At 39.9% G+C, this 21,412-nt stretch overlaps 1 protein-coding gene across 2 annotated transcripts; it reads left to right on the forward strand.

Annotated features, from left to right (window-relative positions):
* WSB1 (WD repeat and SOCS box containing 1) lies at positions 1,044-20,047 on the forward strand. 2 transcript variants are annotated; one of them, XR_002337271.1, is made up of 10 exons: positions 1,070-1,402; positions 8,172-8,340; positions 9,493-9,761; positions 11,344-11,475; positions 13,255-13,355; positions 14,239-14,414; positions 15,602-15,774; positions 16,464-16,577; positions 17,999-18,106; positions 18,897-20,047. XR_002337271.1 is itself a non-coding variant. In XM_021067462.1 (9 exons), exons 1-9 carry the CDS (start codon positions 1,363-1,365, stop codon positions 19,054-19,056), a joined length of 1,266 nt encoding a protein of 421 aa, XP_020923121.1. In that variant the 5' UTR covers positions 1,044-1,362; the 3' UTR covers positions 19,057-20,047. The 2 variants fall into 2 exon arrangements, 1 of the variants encoding a protein (XP_020923121.1); XM_021067462.1 differs by lacking the exon at positions 14,239-14,414 and having other exon boundaries at positions 1,044-1,402.

A 21,412-nucleotide genomic window follows, 5' to 3' on the forward strand; every position in this document is an offset into this window, starting at 1 on the left:
TGGAAGACTTATCCTTATGCAAAGAAAAAGATGAAGAAGTCATGCTGTAGGTGCTGTCATTTGAGATCTCTCGAAAGAGTCTGGCTAGGCACAACTCCTCTCCCATTGGTGTCTGTTGCATATTTGAAATTCCCAGCCTTAGACGTCTTCCTTTGGAACTAGGTTTAATGCCCACAGAAGAACCCATTAAAATGCAAAGATATCGTCTTTGAATGGAACCAACTTGGCTTTTGGCAGATACACACACATTTATCAGCACTGCAGTGTAAATAGCTAGCTGCCTCCCAGAGGCCTAGACCTTGGAAAGCAGCCTTGCAGAATGGGCCGCTTCTAAGCAGACACGGTGGGATCTGCCTCGGCTAGTGGTCAGGACACAGCCGACCGCCAGCCTCGCTGCAGCCTCCGGGCAGGCCGGCTGCAGGGATTAGCCAGGACGAAGGCAGCCCCAGGAGGCCTTGTGGTGGGGCAGGACACCATCCAGCCCAGGTCTCCCCCTTCCTCAAGCCGGGTCACTTCGGCCCTTCCAAAAATCTGCTAGCTCTCATAAGAACGCTCACGGCCGGACATGTGGTACAGAGCGATGTCATCTCATTGTTTTCAACAGTGCCACCCCCAGTTCCCTGCCATTTGAGGGCCGGGGAAGAGGCCAAATAGAATTGAAGTCTGGAATGCCTTTTTTTGTTCTTTTCAGTTCAGTCAGCTTAAATGCCACGCAATCTTTACACTGTGGGCTAACGTGTATTACACAATTCTCTATTTGCCTTTTTAAAGGCGCTTCAAGTTATAAACACCATGCTGGGCCCCCGGCCGAAAAAAGAGACGCAGTTAAAAGCAGTCAGTAGGCTCCAGCCCGGCGTTTGGGCCTGGACTGGGGTCGCACCCCTCCTCTACCGCCCCCGCCCTCTTCCGGCTCCCAGGTCCAGTCCCCAGGACAACGCCCTAGAGCACCCGGCGGGAGGGCGGGGCACCAAGCCTTGGCCGTCACGTCCCGAACGTCGGGAGGCGGGGCATAGCGCTTTTACGTCACCAGACCCCGCCCCGCATCCCTGATATTAACCGCGCCGACCGCCATTTTGTCTCCAGTGTCTCGTTTGCTGTCCGCGGCGTAGAGGGAAGTGTCTGACTCCGTGGGCGTGAGGCAGGGAGCAGGGGCTATTGTTTGTGTTTCACGCCGTAGTTTGGTCCGAGGCCTCCGGAGCTTTCCCGGGGCAGTCGGCAGAAGCCGCCGCGACCGCCCCGCCCCTCCCCTCCGTCCCTGGGACCGGGAGGGACCCAGACCGCGTCACGCCCCTCGGCGCTCAACCTTCCCTTCTCTGTCGTTGCGTCCGCATCGCTTCCCCGGAATCGGACGGTACCCCATAGATGGCCAGCTTTCCCCCGAGGGTCAACGAGAAAGAGATCGGTGAGGAATGGGACGATGGGCGAGGGGTGCCGGTGAGCCCGCGGGAGTTTAGGAGAGGCAGGGACTCTCCCGAGGAGGCTCTGAGTCTGAGGAAGTGGAGTGAGCCTGAGCCAAGCCTTAGAGCGCAGAGGGAAGAAGCGGCCCTGTGAGTGGGTGTCGTTGAGGGTAAATGGGTTCAGCCTTGATGCCGCGCCTACTGTGCGCCGGGCACGGCGGAAGGCAGTGCGCGGATCTTAGAGGCAAAGAGATTCTGGGCGCCGAGTGGAGGGCTGTAGTGATCATGTGGCCCGGGATGGATACACACTCGTGGGGATCCTAGCTGTCTCATCGGAGGTCTGCGCAGGGCTGTTCTGCAGGGATTCTCTTGGCTCGGGGGTTGGGGCCTGGAGTGGGCCGGAGCGGGCTGGGTAAGTCTTCGGGACGCTTACAAGTTTCCAGTGGGGAAAAGTACACTTGTGTGTTCTGAGCTGTTATGAAAGGATGGGTCTTCGTGTATACCAATCACTATAAGGGGAAGTGCAGCCGAAGAGCTGCCTTCAGCCTGGAAAAAGCAATATATATATATATTTTTTTTTTTTTTTTTTAATTGGTGTGGCGTTAAGAAAGGCAGCAGGCGGCTCAGGGGAGGAGTCTCAGTTATCTTTCGTGCACTTAAGAGTTGGGAGGAGCAGGGTGGTTGGGTGGAGTGACCGAAGAAAAGCTCATCTACGGAGGAGCAAACTCTTGAAAAGGCTGTCTAGAAACGCTTAGCGGCCAGCCCTGCCGAGCTGAAAACCGGCTGATAGATGTTGGCGGTCCTGTGTCAGGACGTACCCAGTGGCTCAGTGGAAAACACCTCACATTTTTTTAAGTCCTCTCACAAGGTGAAATAACTGGAACAACTTTGGGGGAAGTTGGGGGTGCTAATCATTGATTGATGTGTTACTAAACATTTAAACTTAGCAAGTCAAGTTATACACCTTATTTAAATATATGCAGTTTTTATTAAAATAGATTTAGCATCTCCCCACCCTTTCTCAAAGCCCAGCACTGAAATTACCGCTGTTAAATAAATGAAAATTGGAGGTAGCTACTGAGCTGAGAGCCTTTGCATTTCCTTATTCTTCAACTAAATGTATGCCTTTATTAAACACTGGCAGGAGGTATTTCCAGAGAAAGGGAGAAACAATAGCTAAAAGGCCCCCTATACTGTATGTTGGTAAATTCTTATATTTAGAGACAGCTATCTTAGAATTCTGGACTTTTGTCCTCTTAGGGATACAGTTGGATGGCAAGTTAGGAGGGGGCTTTAACCCTGGGTTGTTTTTTGTTTGGCTTTTTTGCTTTTTAGGGCCACACCTGCAGCATATGGAAGTTCCCAGGCTAGGAGTCAAACTGGAGCTACAGCTGCCAGCCTATGCCACAGCCATGCCAGATCCCAGCCTTGTCTGTGACCTACACCACAGCTCACAGCAGCAACAGATGCTTTAACCCACTAAGTGGAGCCAGGGTTTGAACCTGTATCCTCATGTTCATTTCTGCTGAGCCACAACAGGAACTCCCGACGCTGTTTTTTGGGGGTTTTTTTTGCTGTTCAGGGCTGCACCTGAAGCATATGGAGGTTCCCAGGCTAGGGGTCTAATCGGAGCTACAGCTGCCGGCCTCCAGGCCTCCACCACAGCAACGCAGGATCCGAGCCTGTCTGCGACCTACACTACAGCTTATGGCAATGCTGGATCCTTACCCACTGAGCGGGGCCAGGGATAGAGCCCGCAACCTCGTGGTTCCTAGTTGGATTCTTTTCCGATGTGCCACGATGAATTCCCTGATCCTGGTTTTAGTAACAGTTTTAAACAGAAAACAAAATTCATGTCCAGTTTTTTTGTTTGTTTTTATGTCACACCTGTGGCATGTGGAAGTCCAGGGATTGAATCTGACCTGCAGCTGTAGCAACGTGAGATCCTTTAACCCACTGCTCCAGGGCCTTGGGATCAAACCTGCACCTCCACAGTGACCTGAGCTGCTGAAGTTGGATTCTTAGCCTGCTGCGCCACAGCAGGAAGTCCTCATGTCCAATTTTTATTTTAACTGTGGGATGTAGAACTCAGAAGTTCTTATTCTCAGTCCAATGGTGTTTTGTTTTCGTACTCACAGTAGTGTCATAGATGAGTGGTCTGCCTTTCATTTATCTGTATTTTACTTCATCTTGAATCATTTTGAAAACTTTCCAGTCCTCTCTTATAAGGGATGGATAGAGCTTCTTAGCATAACTGCATAAGGTAGAACCTATCCATAGGTAGATACCTATCCACTAGGTAGCCTTTTGAATTAAAAAAAATGGGGGCGGTATTTAGGTCTCATTGTTATTTCCTAGATATAGTATAAAGTTACTAGGTAGTCGCCAAATAATCTAAAAGAACTTTGGCCTTTTAAAGGTCGTTTTGTTTTGTTTTTTTAAACAGGTTTTTGTTTCTTTGTTTTTTAAAAAATTATTTGGATACAGAGTTAAACACTACACTGTGTAGTTTGTATCTATCAGTAAGGACTGACTTCCCTTTTTTCTTGGGTATTAATTACAGTTGTTTGGTTCTCATGTACTGAAAGAGGAGGCAAAATTCCATGAATGATTAAAGAAATCTATGCGACAGGGAGTTCCTGCCTAGAGCTACAGCCCTCTTTCACAAGGCACTGCCACAGATCCTCCCTTTCTGGTTGTGAAATTGCGGGGAGGAATGTGAAGAAGGGGCTAAATCTAGTTTGGTTGAGCAGTGACTCAGCTGATGGGTTAGAACTGTATGGATATTAATAATGTAGTGTTGTATCTTATGGCCAAGTTTCCATGGCAGGCAGCTGTTCTTTATACAAGGTCATTAAAAATCATACATTTCTTAGAATACTAGCATTAAACAGCAGGTAGTGTATCAGGTTTAATTAAATTTTTTCTTCATTATAAATCTTGTGCTAGTTATAATATTGTACCAATTATTAATATAATACTTTTAACGGTATAGCATCTATTTATTTGGCAGGTTTTTTGGGTTTTTTTTTTTTTTTTTTTAGGATGGCCCTATTTCTTGAATATATATTTAAGAAAAATTAGCTTATTATTTCATGGCCTTTGTTATCTGAACCACCAGCTTTTTAGTTAATTTATTACCATTCTTTACTCAGAGGGAGTTTTGTGATTGTTGCCAAGGTAAAAGAAGAAAAATACAGATGATCTTAAAATACAGATGAGATTAAAAAATTGAGTCTTCTGTGGGGAAGTTAGTCTTGTTTATGCTTGCCAAAGAAGAAATGAGTTCTAGTCAAATTTACCACATGTTCTTGAAGTTGAATGCCAGGGTCGGTCCTTTCTTTCGAAATAGAAGTTAAATAAATATATTGATCTAGTTTGACTAGGGGTTTTCTCTTTTTTAGATAATACTTGCTTTTTTTTTTTTTTTTTTTTTTTGGTCTTTTTGCCATTTCTCGGGCTGCTCCCGCTGCATGTTCCCAGGCTAGGGGTTGAATCAGAGCTGTAGCTGCCAGCCACCGCCATAGCAACTCAGGATCCGAGCCGCGTCTGTGACCTACACAACGGCTCTCGGCAACACCAGATCCTTAACCCACTGAGCAAGGCCAGGGATCAAACCCGCCACCTCATCATTCCTAGTCCGATTCATTAACCACTGCACCATGACGGGAACTCCCCCTCATTTTTTTTTTTTTTTTTTAAGATTTAGACAGGGGTTGCAAATTCAGAGACCAAACACATAAAGTACCTTAATGAAATGACCATATAAGACTGTGGGCTTGGGAATTCCTGTCGTGGCTCAGAGTTAATGAACTGACTAGCATCCGTGAAGACATGAGTTCAATCCCTGGCCCCACTCAGTGGGTTAAGGATCTGGCATTACCATGAGCTTCAGTGTAGGTGGCAGAAATGGCTCAGATCTGGTGTTGCTGTGGCTGTGGTGTAGTCTGGCAAGCTGCAGCTCTGATTTGACCCGTAGTCTGGAAAAGTCCATATGCCATGGATGTGGCCCTAAAAAGACAAATAAATAAATAAGTGAAAAAGAAAATATATTTAAAAAAAAAAAAAAAGAAAGAAAGGAGTTCCTTCCATGGCGCAGTGGTTAATGAATCCGACTAGGAACCATGAGGTTGTGGGTTCGATCCCTGCCCTTGCTCAGTGGGTTAAGGATCCAGCGTTGCCGTGAGCTGTGGTGTGGTGCAGACGAGGCTCGGATCCCGATTGCTGTGGCCTGGTGTAGGCTGGTGGCTACAGCTCCGATTGGACCCCTAGCCTGGGAACCTCCATATGCCGTGGGAGCGGCCCTAGAAAAGGCAGAAAGACCAAAAAAAAAAAAAAAAAAGACTGGGATTGAAGGAATGTTAAGGAAAACAAGGAGCCAAGCCCTTTCAAAAAGCATTGTGCAGGGTCACCAGTTTTGGAATTTTGTATTAAAGTCATGTTACTGCCAGTGAAATTAATGTCCCCTCATGCTGTATTGATAGAAATGGGGCAGAGCTAGGTGGTGGGTGAGGAGGCAGTTCAGCTTTGATTAAACCCACCTGAAGTATTGTGTTTCATTCTGGGTACCACTCTTCTGACGACCACTGCTAACTGGTTTATCCAGAAAAGGATGAAGGTGAAGGATGGACTTGAATCTATGTAATCTTTTCACCAGGTTAAAAGGATTGAAAATTCACCAGATTTTATCCTGGTGAAAAAGTTTAGTTGCTGATGTCATTCCTGTCTTCATTGTATATACGAGTTTCATGTGGGAGCAGGATCAGGCTAATCTCTTACATCAGACTCCAGACTGAGTGGGTGGAGTGACAAGGAGGACGATCTTGGGTTATCAAAAGGAAATTTTCTGGTAATCTCAGCTGTGCCAAAATAGATGCATATTCATATATGTGAATATCATGGGAAAACAGGTTTCCATTTTGTTTTACTTTTTAAACCACAGTTCTTGTTGATGTGTCAAAGAATTGAGCAAAGAAATAGTTCAGTCCCTTAAGAATGGGAGCTCATACGTGTGCTTTCATATTCATTCAGTAAATACATACTGAGACCCTGTCACATGCCAAGTGCTACGCTAGCTGTTGGCAGAAAACACATTGAGACTGGAAGTGTCCCTGAATGAGTACATTTTGGAGGTTTGTGTGTATATATCTGCTCTTGCAATAGGAGTGTAAGTAGTTCTCATTTCTACTGCAGTGCATAGAATATATTGAAGTTTAGTTGTTGGAAATTTTAAGCCAAAAACAAAAATACACTGTAGAGTTGATCACACAACCAACCACAAAATAGATAATAGGGAAACTAAACCAAAGGTGAATTATTACTAAAAAAAGGGAAGAGTAGCAAAAAAAAGTCAAGACAAACCCAAGACAGCAGTGGTGATAGACCGATCAAGAAAATCCTTTCCCAGAATCAAGGAAATGCCAGCCACATTTGCATGTGTACATGTACAGTAGGAGGTTAAGTACTATTAACTAAATTTAAAGTGTATGAAATTTTCCTTTTTATTTTTTTATCCTTAAAAGCCAAAATAATTACTTCCATTTTTGGGTCAGTTTGTGGCCCATTAGGAGGATGCTTGAGGACCATTATTCCAGAACCACAAATATAATGCATTTTAAAGCACTGGTTGGGGAGATTGGACTAAATAACCTTTAAGTCCCTTCTTAGCTCTGAGGGTTTTGTGATTTTTGTGACCCAGGTTTGAGAAAGGTAAGAATATTCATGTTTGACTAGACCATTTGATAATGCTTCCTTTGAGTAATGCTGTAATGCCGTATTTTATATAGTTAGTTCATGATTTTTGAAAGCTGCAAACTTTTTGGAAGATACTTTTTTTTTTGGTCTTTTTTTGCTATCCCTTGGGCCGCTCCCGCGGCATATGGAGGTTCCCAGGCTAGGGGTCCAATCGGAGCCGTAGCCACCAGCCTAGGCCAGAGCCACAGCAACGCGGGATCCGAGCCGCGTCTGCAGCCTACACCACAGCTCACGGCAACGCCAGATCATTAACCCACTGAGCAAGGGCAGGGACCGAACCTACAACCTCATGGTTCCTAGTCAGATTCGTTAACCACTGCGCCACTACGGGAACTCCGGAAGATACTTTTTTCTTGCAGGGCAGCTTTAGTCTCTTGCATTTTAAATGTAATTTGATAAAAACATGAGGCAATGCAAAAAACAGGACTTCATTAATTGCTGGCTGTGATGGTTCATTACATTATTGTTATTTGACCAGTTTTTTAATTTATTTTTTATTTTTTAATTTTTTTTAAATGTTAAAGTTTTATTGAAGTATAGTTGATTTACAGTGTTGTAATTTCTGCTATGCAACAAAGTGATTCTTTTATATATATATATGTATACATATACACATATACACAATCAGGGAACCCCTGATTTCTGAATTTTTTTTTTTTTTATGTCCACACCCACGGCAGTTGGAGGTTCTGGGGCTAGGAATCGAATTCAGAGCGAAGCTGCAACCTGAACCAAAGCTGTGGCATGACCAGTTTTTTTAAGTGGAACTTAAAACAGCTTGAGATTTGGGAAATTTTAGGAAAATCACTTCACCAAAACTTGGGAGATAGTTAATATCATTAAAGGGTCTTCACAGCACTTGGAGGGATCTTCCCTCAAAGGGTAGATGCAGAATTCTTTGTACCTGATCTGCATAGAAGAGGAAAAAGGAGTTGAGTCATTCCTAAAGAAATATGGATGCAGTCTCAAATGCATTGTTGGTTATATATGATGTCCTGTATTTTTCCTCTTTCCTTTTAGTGAGATCACGTACTATAGGTGAACTTTTAGCTCCAGCAGCTCCTTTTGACAAGAAATGTGGTCGTGAAAATTGGACGGTTGCTTTTGCTCCAGATGGTTCATACTTTGCTTGGTCTCAAGGACATCGCACAGTAAAGCTTGTTCCGTGGTCCCAGTGCCTTAAGAACTTGTAAGACTTTTTGTATCTATCTCTTTGTATAATTTACTTTTTCTGAGTGGAGTGATAATATTTTGATATTTGTTTTTTCTCTTGGAGACTGTTGTGAATGTGTTTTAATCGTAACCCAAATATTTTATTGAAAAATTTGTGGGGAAGAATTGTCTGACATTACAGAATACTTTCTTAGGTACTTTGGTGTCTTGTGTCTTGATGGTGTGTCAGTATATGTGTCAGGGGAGGTGGCCTTTGTTATGTGATGCTTTTTGGATTTCACATTTTATTAGATAACAGAGGTGTATAGATCATGTAATTACTTTTTTTGTACTTAACAACCCCTCTGCTTGGGTTTGAGTTTAAATATATGTTGAAAGTTCTAAAATGAATCATCAACTAAATTTAATCTTTCCTTGCTTTTTATGTCTAGCTCACCTTCACTGTTTTATTCATTAATGTAATTATATATTACTTTAAATCTAGAAAGTATGGGAAACTACTGATTATTATGGAGGTTTAAAATACTTTTCTGATGTCAACTTCATAATATCTTATGTTCTTGGTTTTTTTTTTTGTTTTTGTCTTTTGCTTTTTTAGAGTTAAAGACAAGGAATCCTAATTGATAGAGGACTCCTATATCATTTAGGCTATATTGAAGCAAATAAAATTGTTTGAAAATTTGAAATGAAAAAATTACAAATTGCTTTATTTTTTACTTGGCCTCTTTCTCAACCACTAAGGATTTCTTTTAATCTGAATTTATTTGGTCATGCCCACAGGCTAATAGCAGCTTTTCTCCTTCCTATCTATATTTAAATTTTTTTAATTAAAATATAATTGATTTACAATGTTTGTCAATTTCTGCTGTACAGCAGAGTGGCCCAGTCATACATAAATGTAAATTTTTTTCTCATGATCTTCCATCATGTTCTATCACAAGTGATTGGATATAGTTCCCTGTGCTATACAGCAAGACCTCATTGCTTATCCATTCTAAATGTAATAGTTTGCAATACAATAATAGAATCCTTATCGATAGGAAGGATTCTCTTGTTATTCAGTATCACTATAATAATTGTTATTTTAATAAACACTTATTATTTAGTCTCCATAGGAGTACAGAGTAAATGATAACTAGATTTCACTTTGACCTTTTTTTCTACCCAGTCTCTTGCATGGCACCAAGAATATCACCAATTCAAGCAGTTTAAGGTTGTCAAGACAAAACAGTGATGGTGGTCAGAAAAATAAGCCTCGTGAACATATTATAGACTGTGGCGATATCGTCTGGAGTCTTGCTTTTGGATCTTCAGTTCCAGAAAAACAGAGTCGCTGTGTAAATATAGAATGGCATCGATTCCGATTTGGACAGGATCAGCTACTCCTTGCCACAGGGTTAAACAATGGGCGTATCAAAATATGGGATGTATATACAGGTATGGAATTAAAATTTTAAGAGCAAACGTAATTATTTTATGCTGCTAGGCATAGCTCATAGGCAGTAGAACACATGATTTGTGGATTTTAACTTACTGAGTAGCATCTTCAGCTCATAGTCTTAATTTAGGAAAATGGAGTTCACATTGCTTGATCAGTCTTTAGAGAATATGTAGCAGGAAGGAGATATCTAAGGAATGTTTAGTTAATTATCACTTAAACTAGTAATTTAGTTTATCACTTAAATTGCAAAATGTATACTTTTTTAGTGATTGATAGAGGCTTTCAAGGTAAACCTGTTTTTAACAATCATCTAACCTTTGGAAGGTTTTAATGACATTTTATCTAAAATTTAACTAGATAGGTTGAGAAGTTAAATTATTTGGGCATTTAAAAGTAAATTTTTTGTTCACTACCTAAAATAGTCTCTGGCTCATAGTATGTACTCTAATATTTGAGTGTTTTTAAAAAATAAGTATTAAAACAATATGTACATTAAATACAGCAGGTGATACTAACATTGGGTAGGGATAATGCGTCAGTAGATTTGAATTCTTGAAAAAAAATTAATGCATATAGATTTTCATAGAAAAACAAAATTCTGATGAATAAAGAATTTTTTTTTTTCCACAGATGTTTGAAAATTTAGGCTATAGTAGGATAACTTGTATGTTTGGGGAAGTTTGACAGTTCATTTTTAATCTAGATCAAGGAAAAAACAAGGAAAAATTTGATCTTATAATTTTAAAATCATAGTATACAAACTTTTAAAATATTTTTTACCTTTTAAGGGTTGCACATGCAGCATATGGAAGTTCCCAGGCTAGGGGTTGAATCGGAGCCATAGCTGCTGGCCTACAGCACAGCTGCAGCAGTGCCAAATCTGAGCTGTGTCTTCGACCTATGCCTCAGCTTGCGGCAATGGCGGCGGATCTTTAACCCACTGATTAAAGCCAGGGGATCAAACCCATGTCCTCATAGATACTAGTCGGGTTCATTAACCACCAAGCCATGACAGAAATTCCTATAGAAACATTTTTTAAGTGATGTAGATTTTCTTGTTATTAACTTGACTTGACCCAGGAGTTCACACTCACGAATTCCTTTCTAACTTTTCTAATAAATTTAGGCTTTGCTATCTTGGAAGTAATCCATTTAAAAACAGTGTAAATGGTGAATCTTTAAAAAATAATGGTAAAAGCAGTAATAAGTCATTTTTACACTTGGTAAACTGTGTATTTTTTCTTATATATATATTGAAGGAATATATACACACATATATATATATATATTTTTTTTCTTTTTTCTTTTTAGGGCTGCACCCATGGCATATGGAGGTTCCAAGGCTAGAGGTTGAATTTGAGCTGTAGCTACTGGCCTATGCCACAGCCACAGCCACAGCCATGCAGGATCCTTAACCCACTGAGCAAAGCCTCAGGGATTGAACCTACGTCCTCGTGGATGCTAGTCAGATTAGTTAACTGCTGAGCCACTATGGGAACTCTCTATAATTTTTTTTAATGGAAGCTGATAAAAATTATTAATGTTGTCCTTTTTTTTCCCACTTTCTGTTGTATTTAGGAAAACTCCTCCTTAACTTGGTAGATCATACTGAAGTGGTCAGAGATTTAACTTTTGCTCCAGATGGGAGCTTGATCCTGGTGTCAGCTTCAAGAGACAAAACTCTGAGAGTGTGGGACCTGAAAGATGATGGTATGTCTTTTTCCAGGTTGTGATAAAGAACTAGTGTCTTGATATTACTACTGAGAGGTATTGCAAACACCTGGGGCATATGATGTTAACAGTGGCAAATGACTGAAGTTTCCTTTTCTCTTAGTCCTTTGGTCTCTTTCCTTCTATAGGTCAAACAAAACCATAAATTTTGCGCAGAATAGAAGCCAGCACTTGATCTAAGCAAACGCTTTGATATTATTCAGACACTAATCACACAAATGTGTGTCAGCTATCTGAGGACAAAATCTGGGTTGGTTTTATGGTTTAATCTGTGTTGGCTTAGTTCCTTTATCTCAGAGAGGGTTATTAACTTCATTTGCTCAGTGAAAATTTAAATAGATTTTTGCTATAACAAAAGATATAACTTAGTGATTCATAAAATGTAAATTAAAAGATAATTGATATGCCAGAATTTATATGTCAATACTAATCATAATAATAAGTTGGATAGTTTAAGTAAGAAGTTATAAAAAGTAGATTTGCTTTCCAATATAGTAAAAGCTATGTCAGTGTCAAGTACTTAGCTTTCTCTGAAACATTTATGATTGTGGTGCTTTTTACAGAGTTTTGGAGAGTCTGCCTTGTTTGAGAGGACCTGAGATGAGCATCTCTTCTCCTTCTTAACCTCTAATGAAGGAGTTTACAGTTTTAACTAAAACCTTATATTTAATTACCATCTACTAGTGCTCTACCAACCTCAAGCTGGAGGTTGACAGGCTGCTTTGGGGAAATGTAGCTTAACTTGAACTTAGTAGGAGACAAACCACTCATTTGGAGACTTGTTCCAGCTTATGGATAGTAACCATTTCCTGATAGAATAATACAATAATACTACTACCAAACTATGAGGTACCTTCCCATTTTATCAGTTTTTTGATTGTTTGGCAGTTGAGGGGTAAAGGGATCTGAACAGTTAAAACTGTTGATAATTAAAATTTTCTTTTGCATGTCAAATGGTCCTTGCTCCCTGAGTTGTGTGTATAAGAATGTAGACTCAGGAGTTCTGTTGTGTCACAGCGGAAACAAATCCAACCAGGAACCATGAGATTGCAGGTTCCATCCCTGGCCTTGCTTAGTGGGTTAAGGATCTGGCATTGCCGTGAGCTGTGGTGTAGGTTGCAGATGTGGCTCAGATCCTGTGTTGCTATGGCTGTGCTGTAGGCCGGCAGCTGTAGCTCCAATTTGACCCCTAGCCAGGGAACTTCCATATGCTGCAGTACGGCCCTAAAAAGCCTCACCCCCCCAAAAAAAGACAACAAAACCTAAGAGTTAAAATACATTAAAATATACGTGGGCATAATTGTGTGCTTTGGGTATAATGCACAAGAGCCTTGGAATGGAATGTAGGTTATAAAAAAGGAAGGGCGAAAAGGCAGTTTGAAGATGTCCATGAAGTCTCAACTTTGCTATTGAGGTGTTCCAGTTCCTTCATTTGTAGAATAAGGGGATTAAATCATATATTTTCTGTACAAATCAGCAGACCTTTTCTTAAAAGGCCAAATGGTGAATATTTTAGGCTTGTAAACTATGTTCTCTCTGCAACAGGTTTTCAACTCTACTCTTGTAGTGGAATGGGCACATTTGTGTTCCAATAAAATTTTGGTACAAAAATAAGTAGCTGGTGTATATAGCCAGCCTCTATTGTAGATTAATCACTGCCCCTGTAGAAGTTTGTGATTCTGTAATCTACCATTTTTGAAGTGCTGCTCATTTGAAGTAGCTTCTAGGGTTAACACAGGTAATTTTCTTTTTGTTCAGGAAACATGATGAAAGTATTGAGGGGCCATCAGAACTGGGTGTACAGCTGTGCATTCTCTCCTGACTCTTCTATGCTGTGTTCAGTGGGAGCCAGTAAAGCAGTATGTGTCAAAGTTCTTGTATATTTATTGTGAATTGGATTATAATGATGTGTGCATAATCATTTTAAATCTAAGTAACCTATTAAGTCTGTGCTCGGTGTCTTGAATATCTTAATATTTTATTTCATGATGGGGGAGAATTTGCATGAGGGAAATTAAATATAGTTATTGATTGTAAAGTGAGAAATTGGATTGCTTTTAGATAGAGATGATATTCATAAAATAAGGGGTATGTCAAATTTATTCTTTCTAAGGTCTAGGGAAGTTTATGTGCTATATAAGAGATCTAGTCCAAATGTTAAGACATTCCCTTGCTAATTATTTTCTTTGTTGTCCTTTTTTTTTTTTTTTTGTCCAGTTTGCTGTTTAAAAAGTTTTGAGTCCCAGCTGGTCTTGGACATTTAACTGAAAAAAGTAACTTAGAGATCTAATAAGAATAAAAATAGCAGTCGTATATGTCCCAGAGTGAACTATAGATGGAATTTGATTTGATCTGTCTTCCATAATATACCTGTAGGCAGATTAAGTATAAAGTGACTCTTAAGAGGGTTATGCGTATTGATGAACCCTCCTCCTTTAGTTGTGTACCAGCTCTGAGTTAGTAAAAAGAGATCTTATTAGCTTCAAGTATTTATGAAAATGGTTGAAGTCCAAATACATGTGACGATCACACTTTGAATTAATGTGGGGGGGTGGGAGGTTGGTTAAAATGCATTTTATTTAGCCAAGAAGTGTGTTAAAATGATAGTTGCAAATGTTGGCAGTTTAGAAAAAGAATAATCAGTTTAGTTCTTTAAAAATCATAAGAAGAACAAAGCTAGATGTTGACATTGCTATTTTAGGCTGTGTGTTTTCCATATGCTTCTTGCTTTCCCTGTCACAGGTGGTGGCAGCAATATTGGTGTGATTGAGGTTATGCTGGCACCACTCGCACACAGGCGCACAATGGTGTTAGCTGGGCAGAAAGAGTGGCATCTCTGGCTACCGGGCTGGGGGCGACCTTTACCATAGGATGAAGTAACCTTGCATTCGGCTGCAAGGTGTACTGTACGTACACAGGTGCTGGTCGATGTCCACTTTCTGCTTTTCTTTCTTTCTTTTTTTCTTTTTAAAAATGATTTTCCCCACAGTGAAACCAACTGACTCCTCCGAGTAAATTGATCCTCCAGTCTGGTGGAATTGGGAGTCTGACATGTGAAACCAATTTAATGTAATGTAATTGGCTTTCAAATGGTTTCTCTGTGCTGTTTTTTGGAATTCTTTGAGATACTAGAGATACCTTAAGTCTTAGATCCAATTTAAAATTTGTGTTTATTTTTCTATGGAAATAATATATTATGTCTGTGCAGAAAAAAAGTAGTAAAAAGGATTGCTTTACTCCAAGAGGAGGAGAGATTGTCTTACTAGGATTGTTATAAACCTCCAAGCTCACATTTAACATAACAGACTGAAGTAAATGTTAGAGTACTGTTTAGAGCTATTCTGCACAGTCTAACTCCTGATCTTTAGAATCTAAAATTATGTGTGAACTTGTACTAAGTAATTAAAAAGTTTGATACTTTAAATGACTAATGATTGTGGTCGGTTTGGGAAAAATAAGATTGGCAAATCTTGACTCACAGAAATGTTAATTGTATTATTTTCGTAAATTAGCATTTTCATTTTGTAATGTGGTTTAACATCCTGTTGTTTGCCAAAGAAATTTCATTTGGCTGTGAAAATTCTCTTTGCTTGCAGTATCTGTTTCTCTTCCTAGGCTCACGTTGGTGACCCAAGCCTATTGTAAACAAGTGATTATCTCAAAGGGAGATGCCAATGGAGTAACAATTTGTTAACCTTACATTTTCTGTCTGTATATTTTTTAAAAATTTGGTAGTTTCTGGAAAAAAAGAAGGGGGTTTGTAGTACTTAACCCTGTTTATTTCTGTATATTTTAGTTAATTAGTCTTTGGAATAAATGGATTTCAGTATAACTTTGTGGTTAAATTGCATTGCCTTTTTTGTGTTTAGGCTTATTTTTTAATTAACATTTAACAGAAACATTTGAAATAGAATTTGCATGTCTACTTTAATTAACTTAAAGACTGATTTTTTTTTAATCTATGACACTGAGCATATTTTTAATTATTCATAAATTATAATGTTTAATTTAATATCTTAATTAAATTTAGCAGTTTTAGTTTAAGATGTGCCATTTTGTCCTCTGTGTGTCTGAATGAAGCTATAACATTTGCCTTTTTTTGCAGGTTTTCCTTTGGGATATGGATAAATATACCATGATACGGAAACTAGAGGGACATCACCATGATGTTGTAGCTTGTGACTTTTCTCCTGATGGAGCTTTACTGGCTACGGCATCTTATGATACTCGAGTGTATATCTGGGATCCACACACTGGAGACATTTTGATGGAATTTGGGTGGGTACAGCATGAATTATTTTAGTCTATAATTCGTCTCTACAGTTAGGACACTTTTTAAGAAGTTACAGGAATAATTAGTCTATCTGGAGTTCCCGTTGTGCCTCAGTGGAGACAGTCCGACTAAGTAACCATGAGGTTAAGGGTTCGATCTCTGGCCTTGCTCAGTGGGTTAAGGATGCGGCATTGCTGAGAGCTGTGGTATAGGTCGCAGACTTGGATCAGATCCTGCTTTGCTGTGGCTGTGGTGTAGGCCAGCAGCTGTAGCTCTGATTCAGCCCCAGGGGAACCTCCATATGCCATAGGTATGACCCCAAAAAGCAAAAAATAAAAAAATAATAAAATTACATGCACTTGAATAATGCATGTAAATTCTACAGATAAATTTGACTCTTAATACAGATCTGGTTACTTCATAGTATATGACTGTAGAAGTGGTTTCATTTTGGGGAAACATAATTAAAACTAAAGTTGGACTTAGGGTCGTAAACAACTTTGTAAAAAAGGAAATAAGTAATTAGGTTTAATTACTTCGATTAGTGTGGATAGATCAGCTTTACTCATTCTTCTCAGTTGTGTTCGTTAAAGCCGCTTTAAACATCATTCAAAGACTGATGTACTTTGTACCTAGGGTAGTTTTGTTTCTTAAGTGACTCTCATTTCCACTGAAAACATGTCTTTGACCTCAGGCACCTGTTCCCTCCACCCACTCCAATATTTGCTGGAGGAGCAAATGACCGATGGGTACGATCTGTATCATTTAGTCATGATGGACTGCATGTTGCAAGCCTTGCTGATGATAAGTAAGTGTGAATTAGAGCTTAACCTATTTATTGTTTTTTAAAGATTTCTGCTCATTCTTCTATTTAATAAACATTCTTAAGGCTGAAAGGGGGGGGGGCCTTTCTGCAGTTTGGGTTTTAATGGCTCCCTTGGCAAGACCTTGGGAGATGTTGGTTTGCCTTTTTAAAGAATATTGGCCTGAACAGTGTTTGTGTAAACTAAAGATAATGCATGTTTTTCCTTGTTCTTTGTTAACGAGTTTAGGCAAACTGGGTAGATTTTTAATTAGCTTTTATCTCAGCTGACAGGTTTTTTTTCAGTATAAGGTTGAAGCAGGACATTTTCAAATGGTAAAAATAGTCATTTTTGGAGTTCCCATTGTGGCTAAGTGTTCAATGAACCCGACTAGTATCCTTGAGGACGCGGGTTCCATCCCTGGCCTTGCTCAGTGGGTTAAGGATCTGGCTACAGCTCCGACTTGACCCTTAACCTGGGAACCTCCATATGCTGTGTGTGTGCGCCCCCCCCCCCAAAAAAAAGAATCAGAAGAATCATTTTTATCCACTGAAATTGAGACTCTAAAGATGAAATGCCCCATGAGTGAGATATACTGCTTATTGGTAAGAAGCAGAAATGAGATATAGCCATTCTATTTTCTCATATAATGTGCATGGATATAGCTTTAAGCAAGCATTTTGGTCACAAATCCATTCAGAAAGTGACTCATTTTTACATACAAGGAGAGTTATTTTGTCAGCAGTAATTGTTTTTCTGTTTGTTCAGATTGGTTCTGAATATCAGTTTTGCTGTTCATGAGATACACCCTACCCAGGTGAAAAAGTTTTTATCAACATAGCAGATACTGATTGTGTTTTTTTTTTTGTTGTTGTTGTTGTTATTGTTGCTATCTCTTGGTTCTTGGGCCGCTCCCGCGGCATATGGAGGTTCCCAGGCTAGGGGTCCAATCGGAGCTGTAGCCACCGGCCTACGCCAGAGCCACAGCAACGCGGGATCCGAGCCGCGTCTGCAGCCTACACCACAGCTCACGGCAACGCCGGATCGTTAACCCACTGAGCAAGGCCAGGGACCGAACCCGCAACCTCATGGTTCCTAGTCGGATTCGTTAACCACTGCCCCACGACGGGAACTCCCTGATTGTGTTTTAAGTGAAAGAAAGTAAGGAAAAAGCTTCCAGTTGTGAGCATGATAGATCTGAACACTGGGAAATGAAGGCAGCCATACCTTATAGTCTCTTAAGTGTGAGTTGATCCAAATTACCAATTAGTATAGACTGAAAAATCTTTACAAAGCAAGTTATATTAATTGCTATGGTTGTATTTTGTGACTCAGCACAGAGTGGCATTTCTTTCTGAATTTTAAAAGTTGCTTTTACCTTAAATTTCCTACTAGGTACTCACTGGCCAATTTATTTCCTTTGCAGAATGGTGAGGTTCTGGAGAATTGATGAAGATTATCCAGTGCAAGTTGCACCTTTGAGCAATGGTCTTTGCTGTGCCTTTTCTACTGATGGCAGTGTTCTAGCTGCTGGGTAAAAGATCTCTCTTTCCTTTTAAGAGGCAATCTAAGGTGGCTTTTAGTCAAAGCAGCCAGTATTTTATTGTCAGGAAATCTTCCATAAGGGCTCTTTATAATACTATTACTTTGTCATAGAGATCATTGGGTAGGTCACCTTAGTTAGGTTTTGTTTTGTTTTGTTTTTTCTTTCTTTTTAGGGCCACACCTACAGCATATGGAAGTACCCAGGCTAGGGGTCAAATCAGAGCTGCAGCTGCTGGCCTGCACCACAGCCACAGCAACATCAGACCTGAACCATGTCTGTGATCTATACCTCAGCTCGCGGCAATGCTGGATCTTTAACCCATTGAGGTCAGGGATTGAACCCACATCCTCATGGATACTATTTGGACTCTTTTTTTTTTTTTAGACTGCACCCTCAGTGTATGGAAATTGCCAGGCTAGGGCTAGGGGTAGAATTGGGCTATAGCCGCCAGTCTATGCCACAGCCACATGGGATCTGAGCCGCGTCTTCAACCTACACCACAGCTCATGGCAATGCTGGGTTCTTAACCCACTGAGTGAGGCCAGGGACGGAATCCAAGTCCTCATGGATCCTAGTTGGGTTCGTGACCCGTGAGCCACGACGGGAAATCCACTAGTTGTATCCTTAACCCTCTGAGCCACAATGGGAATTCTGCTTAATTAGGTTTTAATGTGCAGTTTGTGGCTCTCATACAAAGTTTTGGTGATAGTTGTTTGAGCTGTGGGATGTTGAAATATATGGATTTGGGTAACTGAGCTTGTGACTTGTTTCTCTTTAGGACACATGATGGAAGTGTTTATTTTTGGGCCACTCCAAGGCAAGTCCCTAGCCTTCAACATTTATGTCGTATGTCAATCCGGAGAGTGATGCCCACCCAAGAAGTCCAGGAGCTGCCAATTCCTTCCAAAGTCTTAGAGTTTCTCTCCTACCGTATTTAGAGGACGCTGCCTTTCCTCAACCTAGGGACTGACAACACACTTCACACAAACCTAAAGCTTTACTTTAAGGTTTAGGAGATTAATTTAATGATACATTCTTGTGTTGCATTTTGATCAGTTGAGCTTTTAAAATATTATTTATAGACCATAGAACTATTTCTGAACATATCAACTGTAAATTTTTTTTCTAAACTTAACTGTGAAAACATATACATACATGTATATATTTAGATATAAGCTGCTATGTGTTGAATGGACCCCTTTGCTTTTCTAATTTTTAGTTCCAACATGTATATATCGCTTCAGTAGAGCCACAGTGTGTATCTTTGCTGTGAAGTGGAAGGAATTTTTTTTATCCTGACATTGAGTAAGATGGCAGATGCTGACTTAAGAAAGGTGAATTGCCTCATACAATATGTGTATTTGGTTGGGAGGATCAGGTGACTGACCTGAAAGTAAAACACAGTTTTTGTCTAGGAAAGGATTTTGTTTTCCTTAGGAGTGTCAGAGAAGTAGAATTTGAATGTGACATTATTAAATAGAAAACAGAACCAGGATATAACCAGAAAAAAAGTGTACCCCCCCATAACTGCCGCTGCAGGCCTTAATTTTGGAAAGCAGCTTGCTTCTTTAACCCCTGTGGTATAAGTATTATAAATTTTAGTCAATTTGAGAAATCCATCTACTGTATTATTACTAAATATTTTTTTGTTTGTACTAAGGGACAGTTATTTGAAGACTATGAAGACCATCATGGTTTTTTGGGTTTTTTTTAATTTGTTTTGGAGGGGTGGCTTTTAATTTTTTACACATATCCTGTGTTTCTGAAGGGGATAATATTGGTGACTTGCCAAAGAGAAGCAATATAGTATGTCTGCTTTTGCCTTCTGTTATTTATCTTACCTGCAGATATTAAGAATGTATGCATTATGTAAAATGCTTGATTATATATTTTTGTTGAGTTTTTTAATTAAAGACTTGTTAAAAAAACACTGTCGCAAATGATTTTTACATGTGTTGGTAGGTTTCATGCTTTTTTGGTCTGTCTCCATGTAAGATTGATGGTGCACCACAAGCAAATTAAACAAGAAGGGTAATGAGGAAATAGCACGAGAAAGGGCACTACTTGGAAGTTAATGCTTCATGAATGCAGTCACTTGTACTTCCTTGTTCTGGGAGAACTACTACAGAAATAATTACTTGAAAAGCAAAGAAAGGAAAACTTCTGAGAAAGTTACGATCTTTCAGGGGAACTCATAGGCTTATACTAAACATTTCTGGTTAAAATAACTATTTAAAAAAAATCTAGTGGTATGAGCCCTTTGAGGAAAATGAGCAAAACTTACTAGCATGTGTGCTCTTTGAAGACTTGTCCCCACTGAGAAATTATTACTCTTTTCAGGGTTTATATCTGTATAGGTTATAAATATAAAAGCTAGTAGAAAATATGCCTTTTATATATGCTTTTTTTTTTAAAAATACCATTATTTACTTTTCACATCAAATTATTCTCCAGTCAACATTTCTAAATTCTCTAAGAAGGACAGAATTGCTTGCTATCTTCCTGTGAAAACCATAGTGGAAGATGAAAGGAAGATTGCATAATGTACGTCAAGTAGAAACATTTCAATATTCTCTTTGTGTATCACGAAGAAGGAATAGCAGGATGAGACTGACCAAAGGAAGGTAGGGAGGACATGACTGGGATACTAACATGGGTCAGATTCTAGCTACCTGATCTGTTTTTGTTTTTGTTTTTTGTCTTTTTAGGGCCAAACCCATGGTATATGGAAGTTCTCACAGCCATATCAATGTAAGATCCCAACTGTGTGTTCGACCTACACCACAGCTCACACTTGGCAAGGCCGGATCCTTAACTCACTAAGCAAGGCCAGGGATTGAACCCTCATCCTCATGGATACTAGTCAAGGGATCATGTGAACACAGAAAATGGCCTCGCTATCTTTTCACAACTTAAATATTTGATTTCAAATGACTAAGACCTGTGACTTGATCTTAAACTTATGATCCTTGAAATTTCCAGCCTGCTTGTGACTGAGGTAAAGTTGGATTCAACTGGTTTGCACTGCTCTTGGGGCAGCAAGACCAAAAAAGGCTGGACTACAACTCCAGCATGCTTATGGGTTGAGGCAGCGTCTGATGAGTCCAGAGGGCTTGGCTGTTGGCCAGCCAGCACAGGGATGAGAAAGCACAAAGTGTGAGAAGTAAAACATTATCTCACAACCCAGAAGCCATAGGGAGAGTGACTCCAACTTCCAGATTAATCAGAATGAAGCCTTGTGGGTTTATTTTTGTCTAAGTAATTCTGATCAGGTTCTGGCCTAATAAGACAATG

This window comes from Sus scrofa, chromosome 12, assembly GCF_000003025.6.
Source record: "Sus scrofa isolate TJ Tabasco breed Duroc chromosome 12, Sscrofa11.1, whole genome shotgun sequence".
In the NCBI taxonomy this organism is placed as follows: Eukaryota; Metazoa; Chordata; class Mammalia; order Artiodactyla; family Suidae; genus Sus; species Sus scrofa.

Excerpts from the sequence above, each read along its gene's own strand:
- WSB1 (XM_021067462.1), top strand. The coding sequence starts at position 1,363 with ATGGCCAGCTTTCCCCCGAGGGTCAACGAGAAAGAGATCG. Across the intron at positions 8,341-9,492 it reads TCCCAGTGCCTTAAGAACTT|TCTCTTGCATGGCACCAAGA; the intron begins GTAAGACTTTTT and ends TTTTCTACCCAG. Across the intron at positions 15,775-16,463 it reads GACATTTTGATGGAATTTGG|GCACCTGTTCCCTCCACCCA; the intron begins GTGGGTACAGCA and ends CTTTGACCTCAG.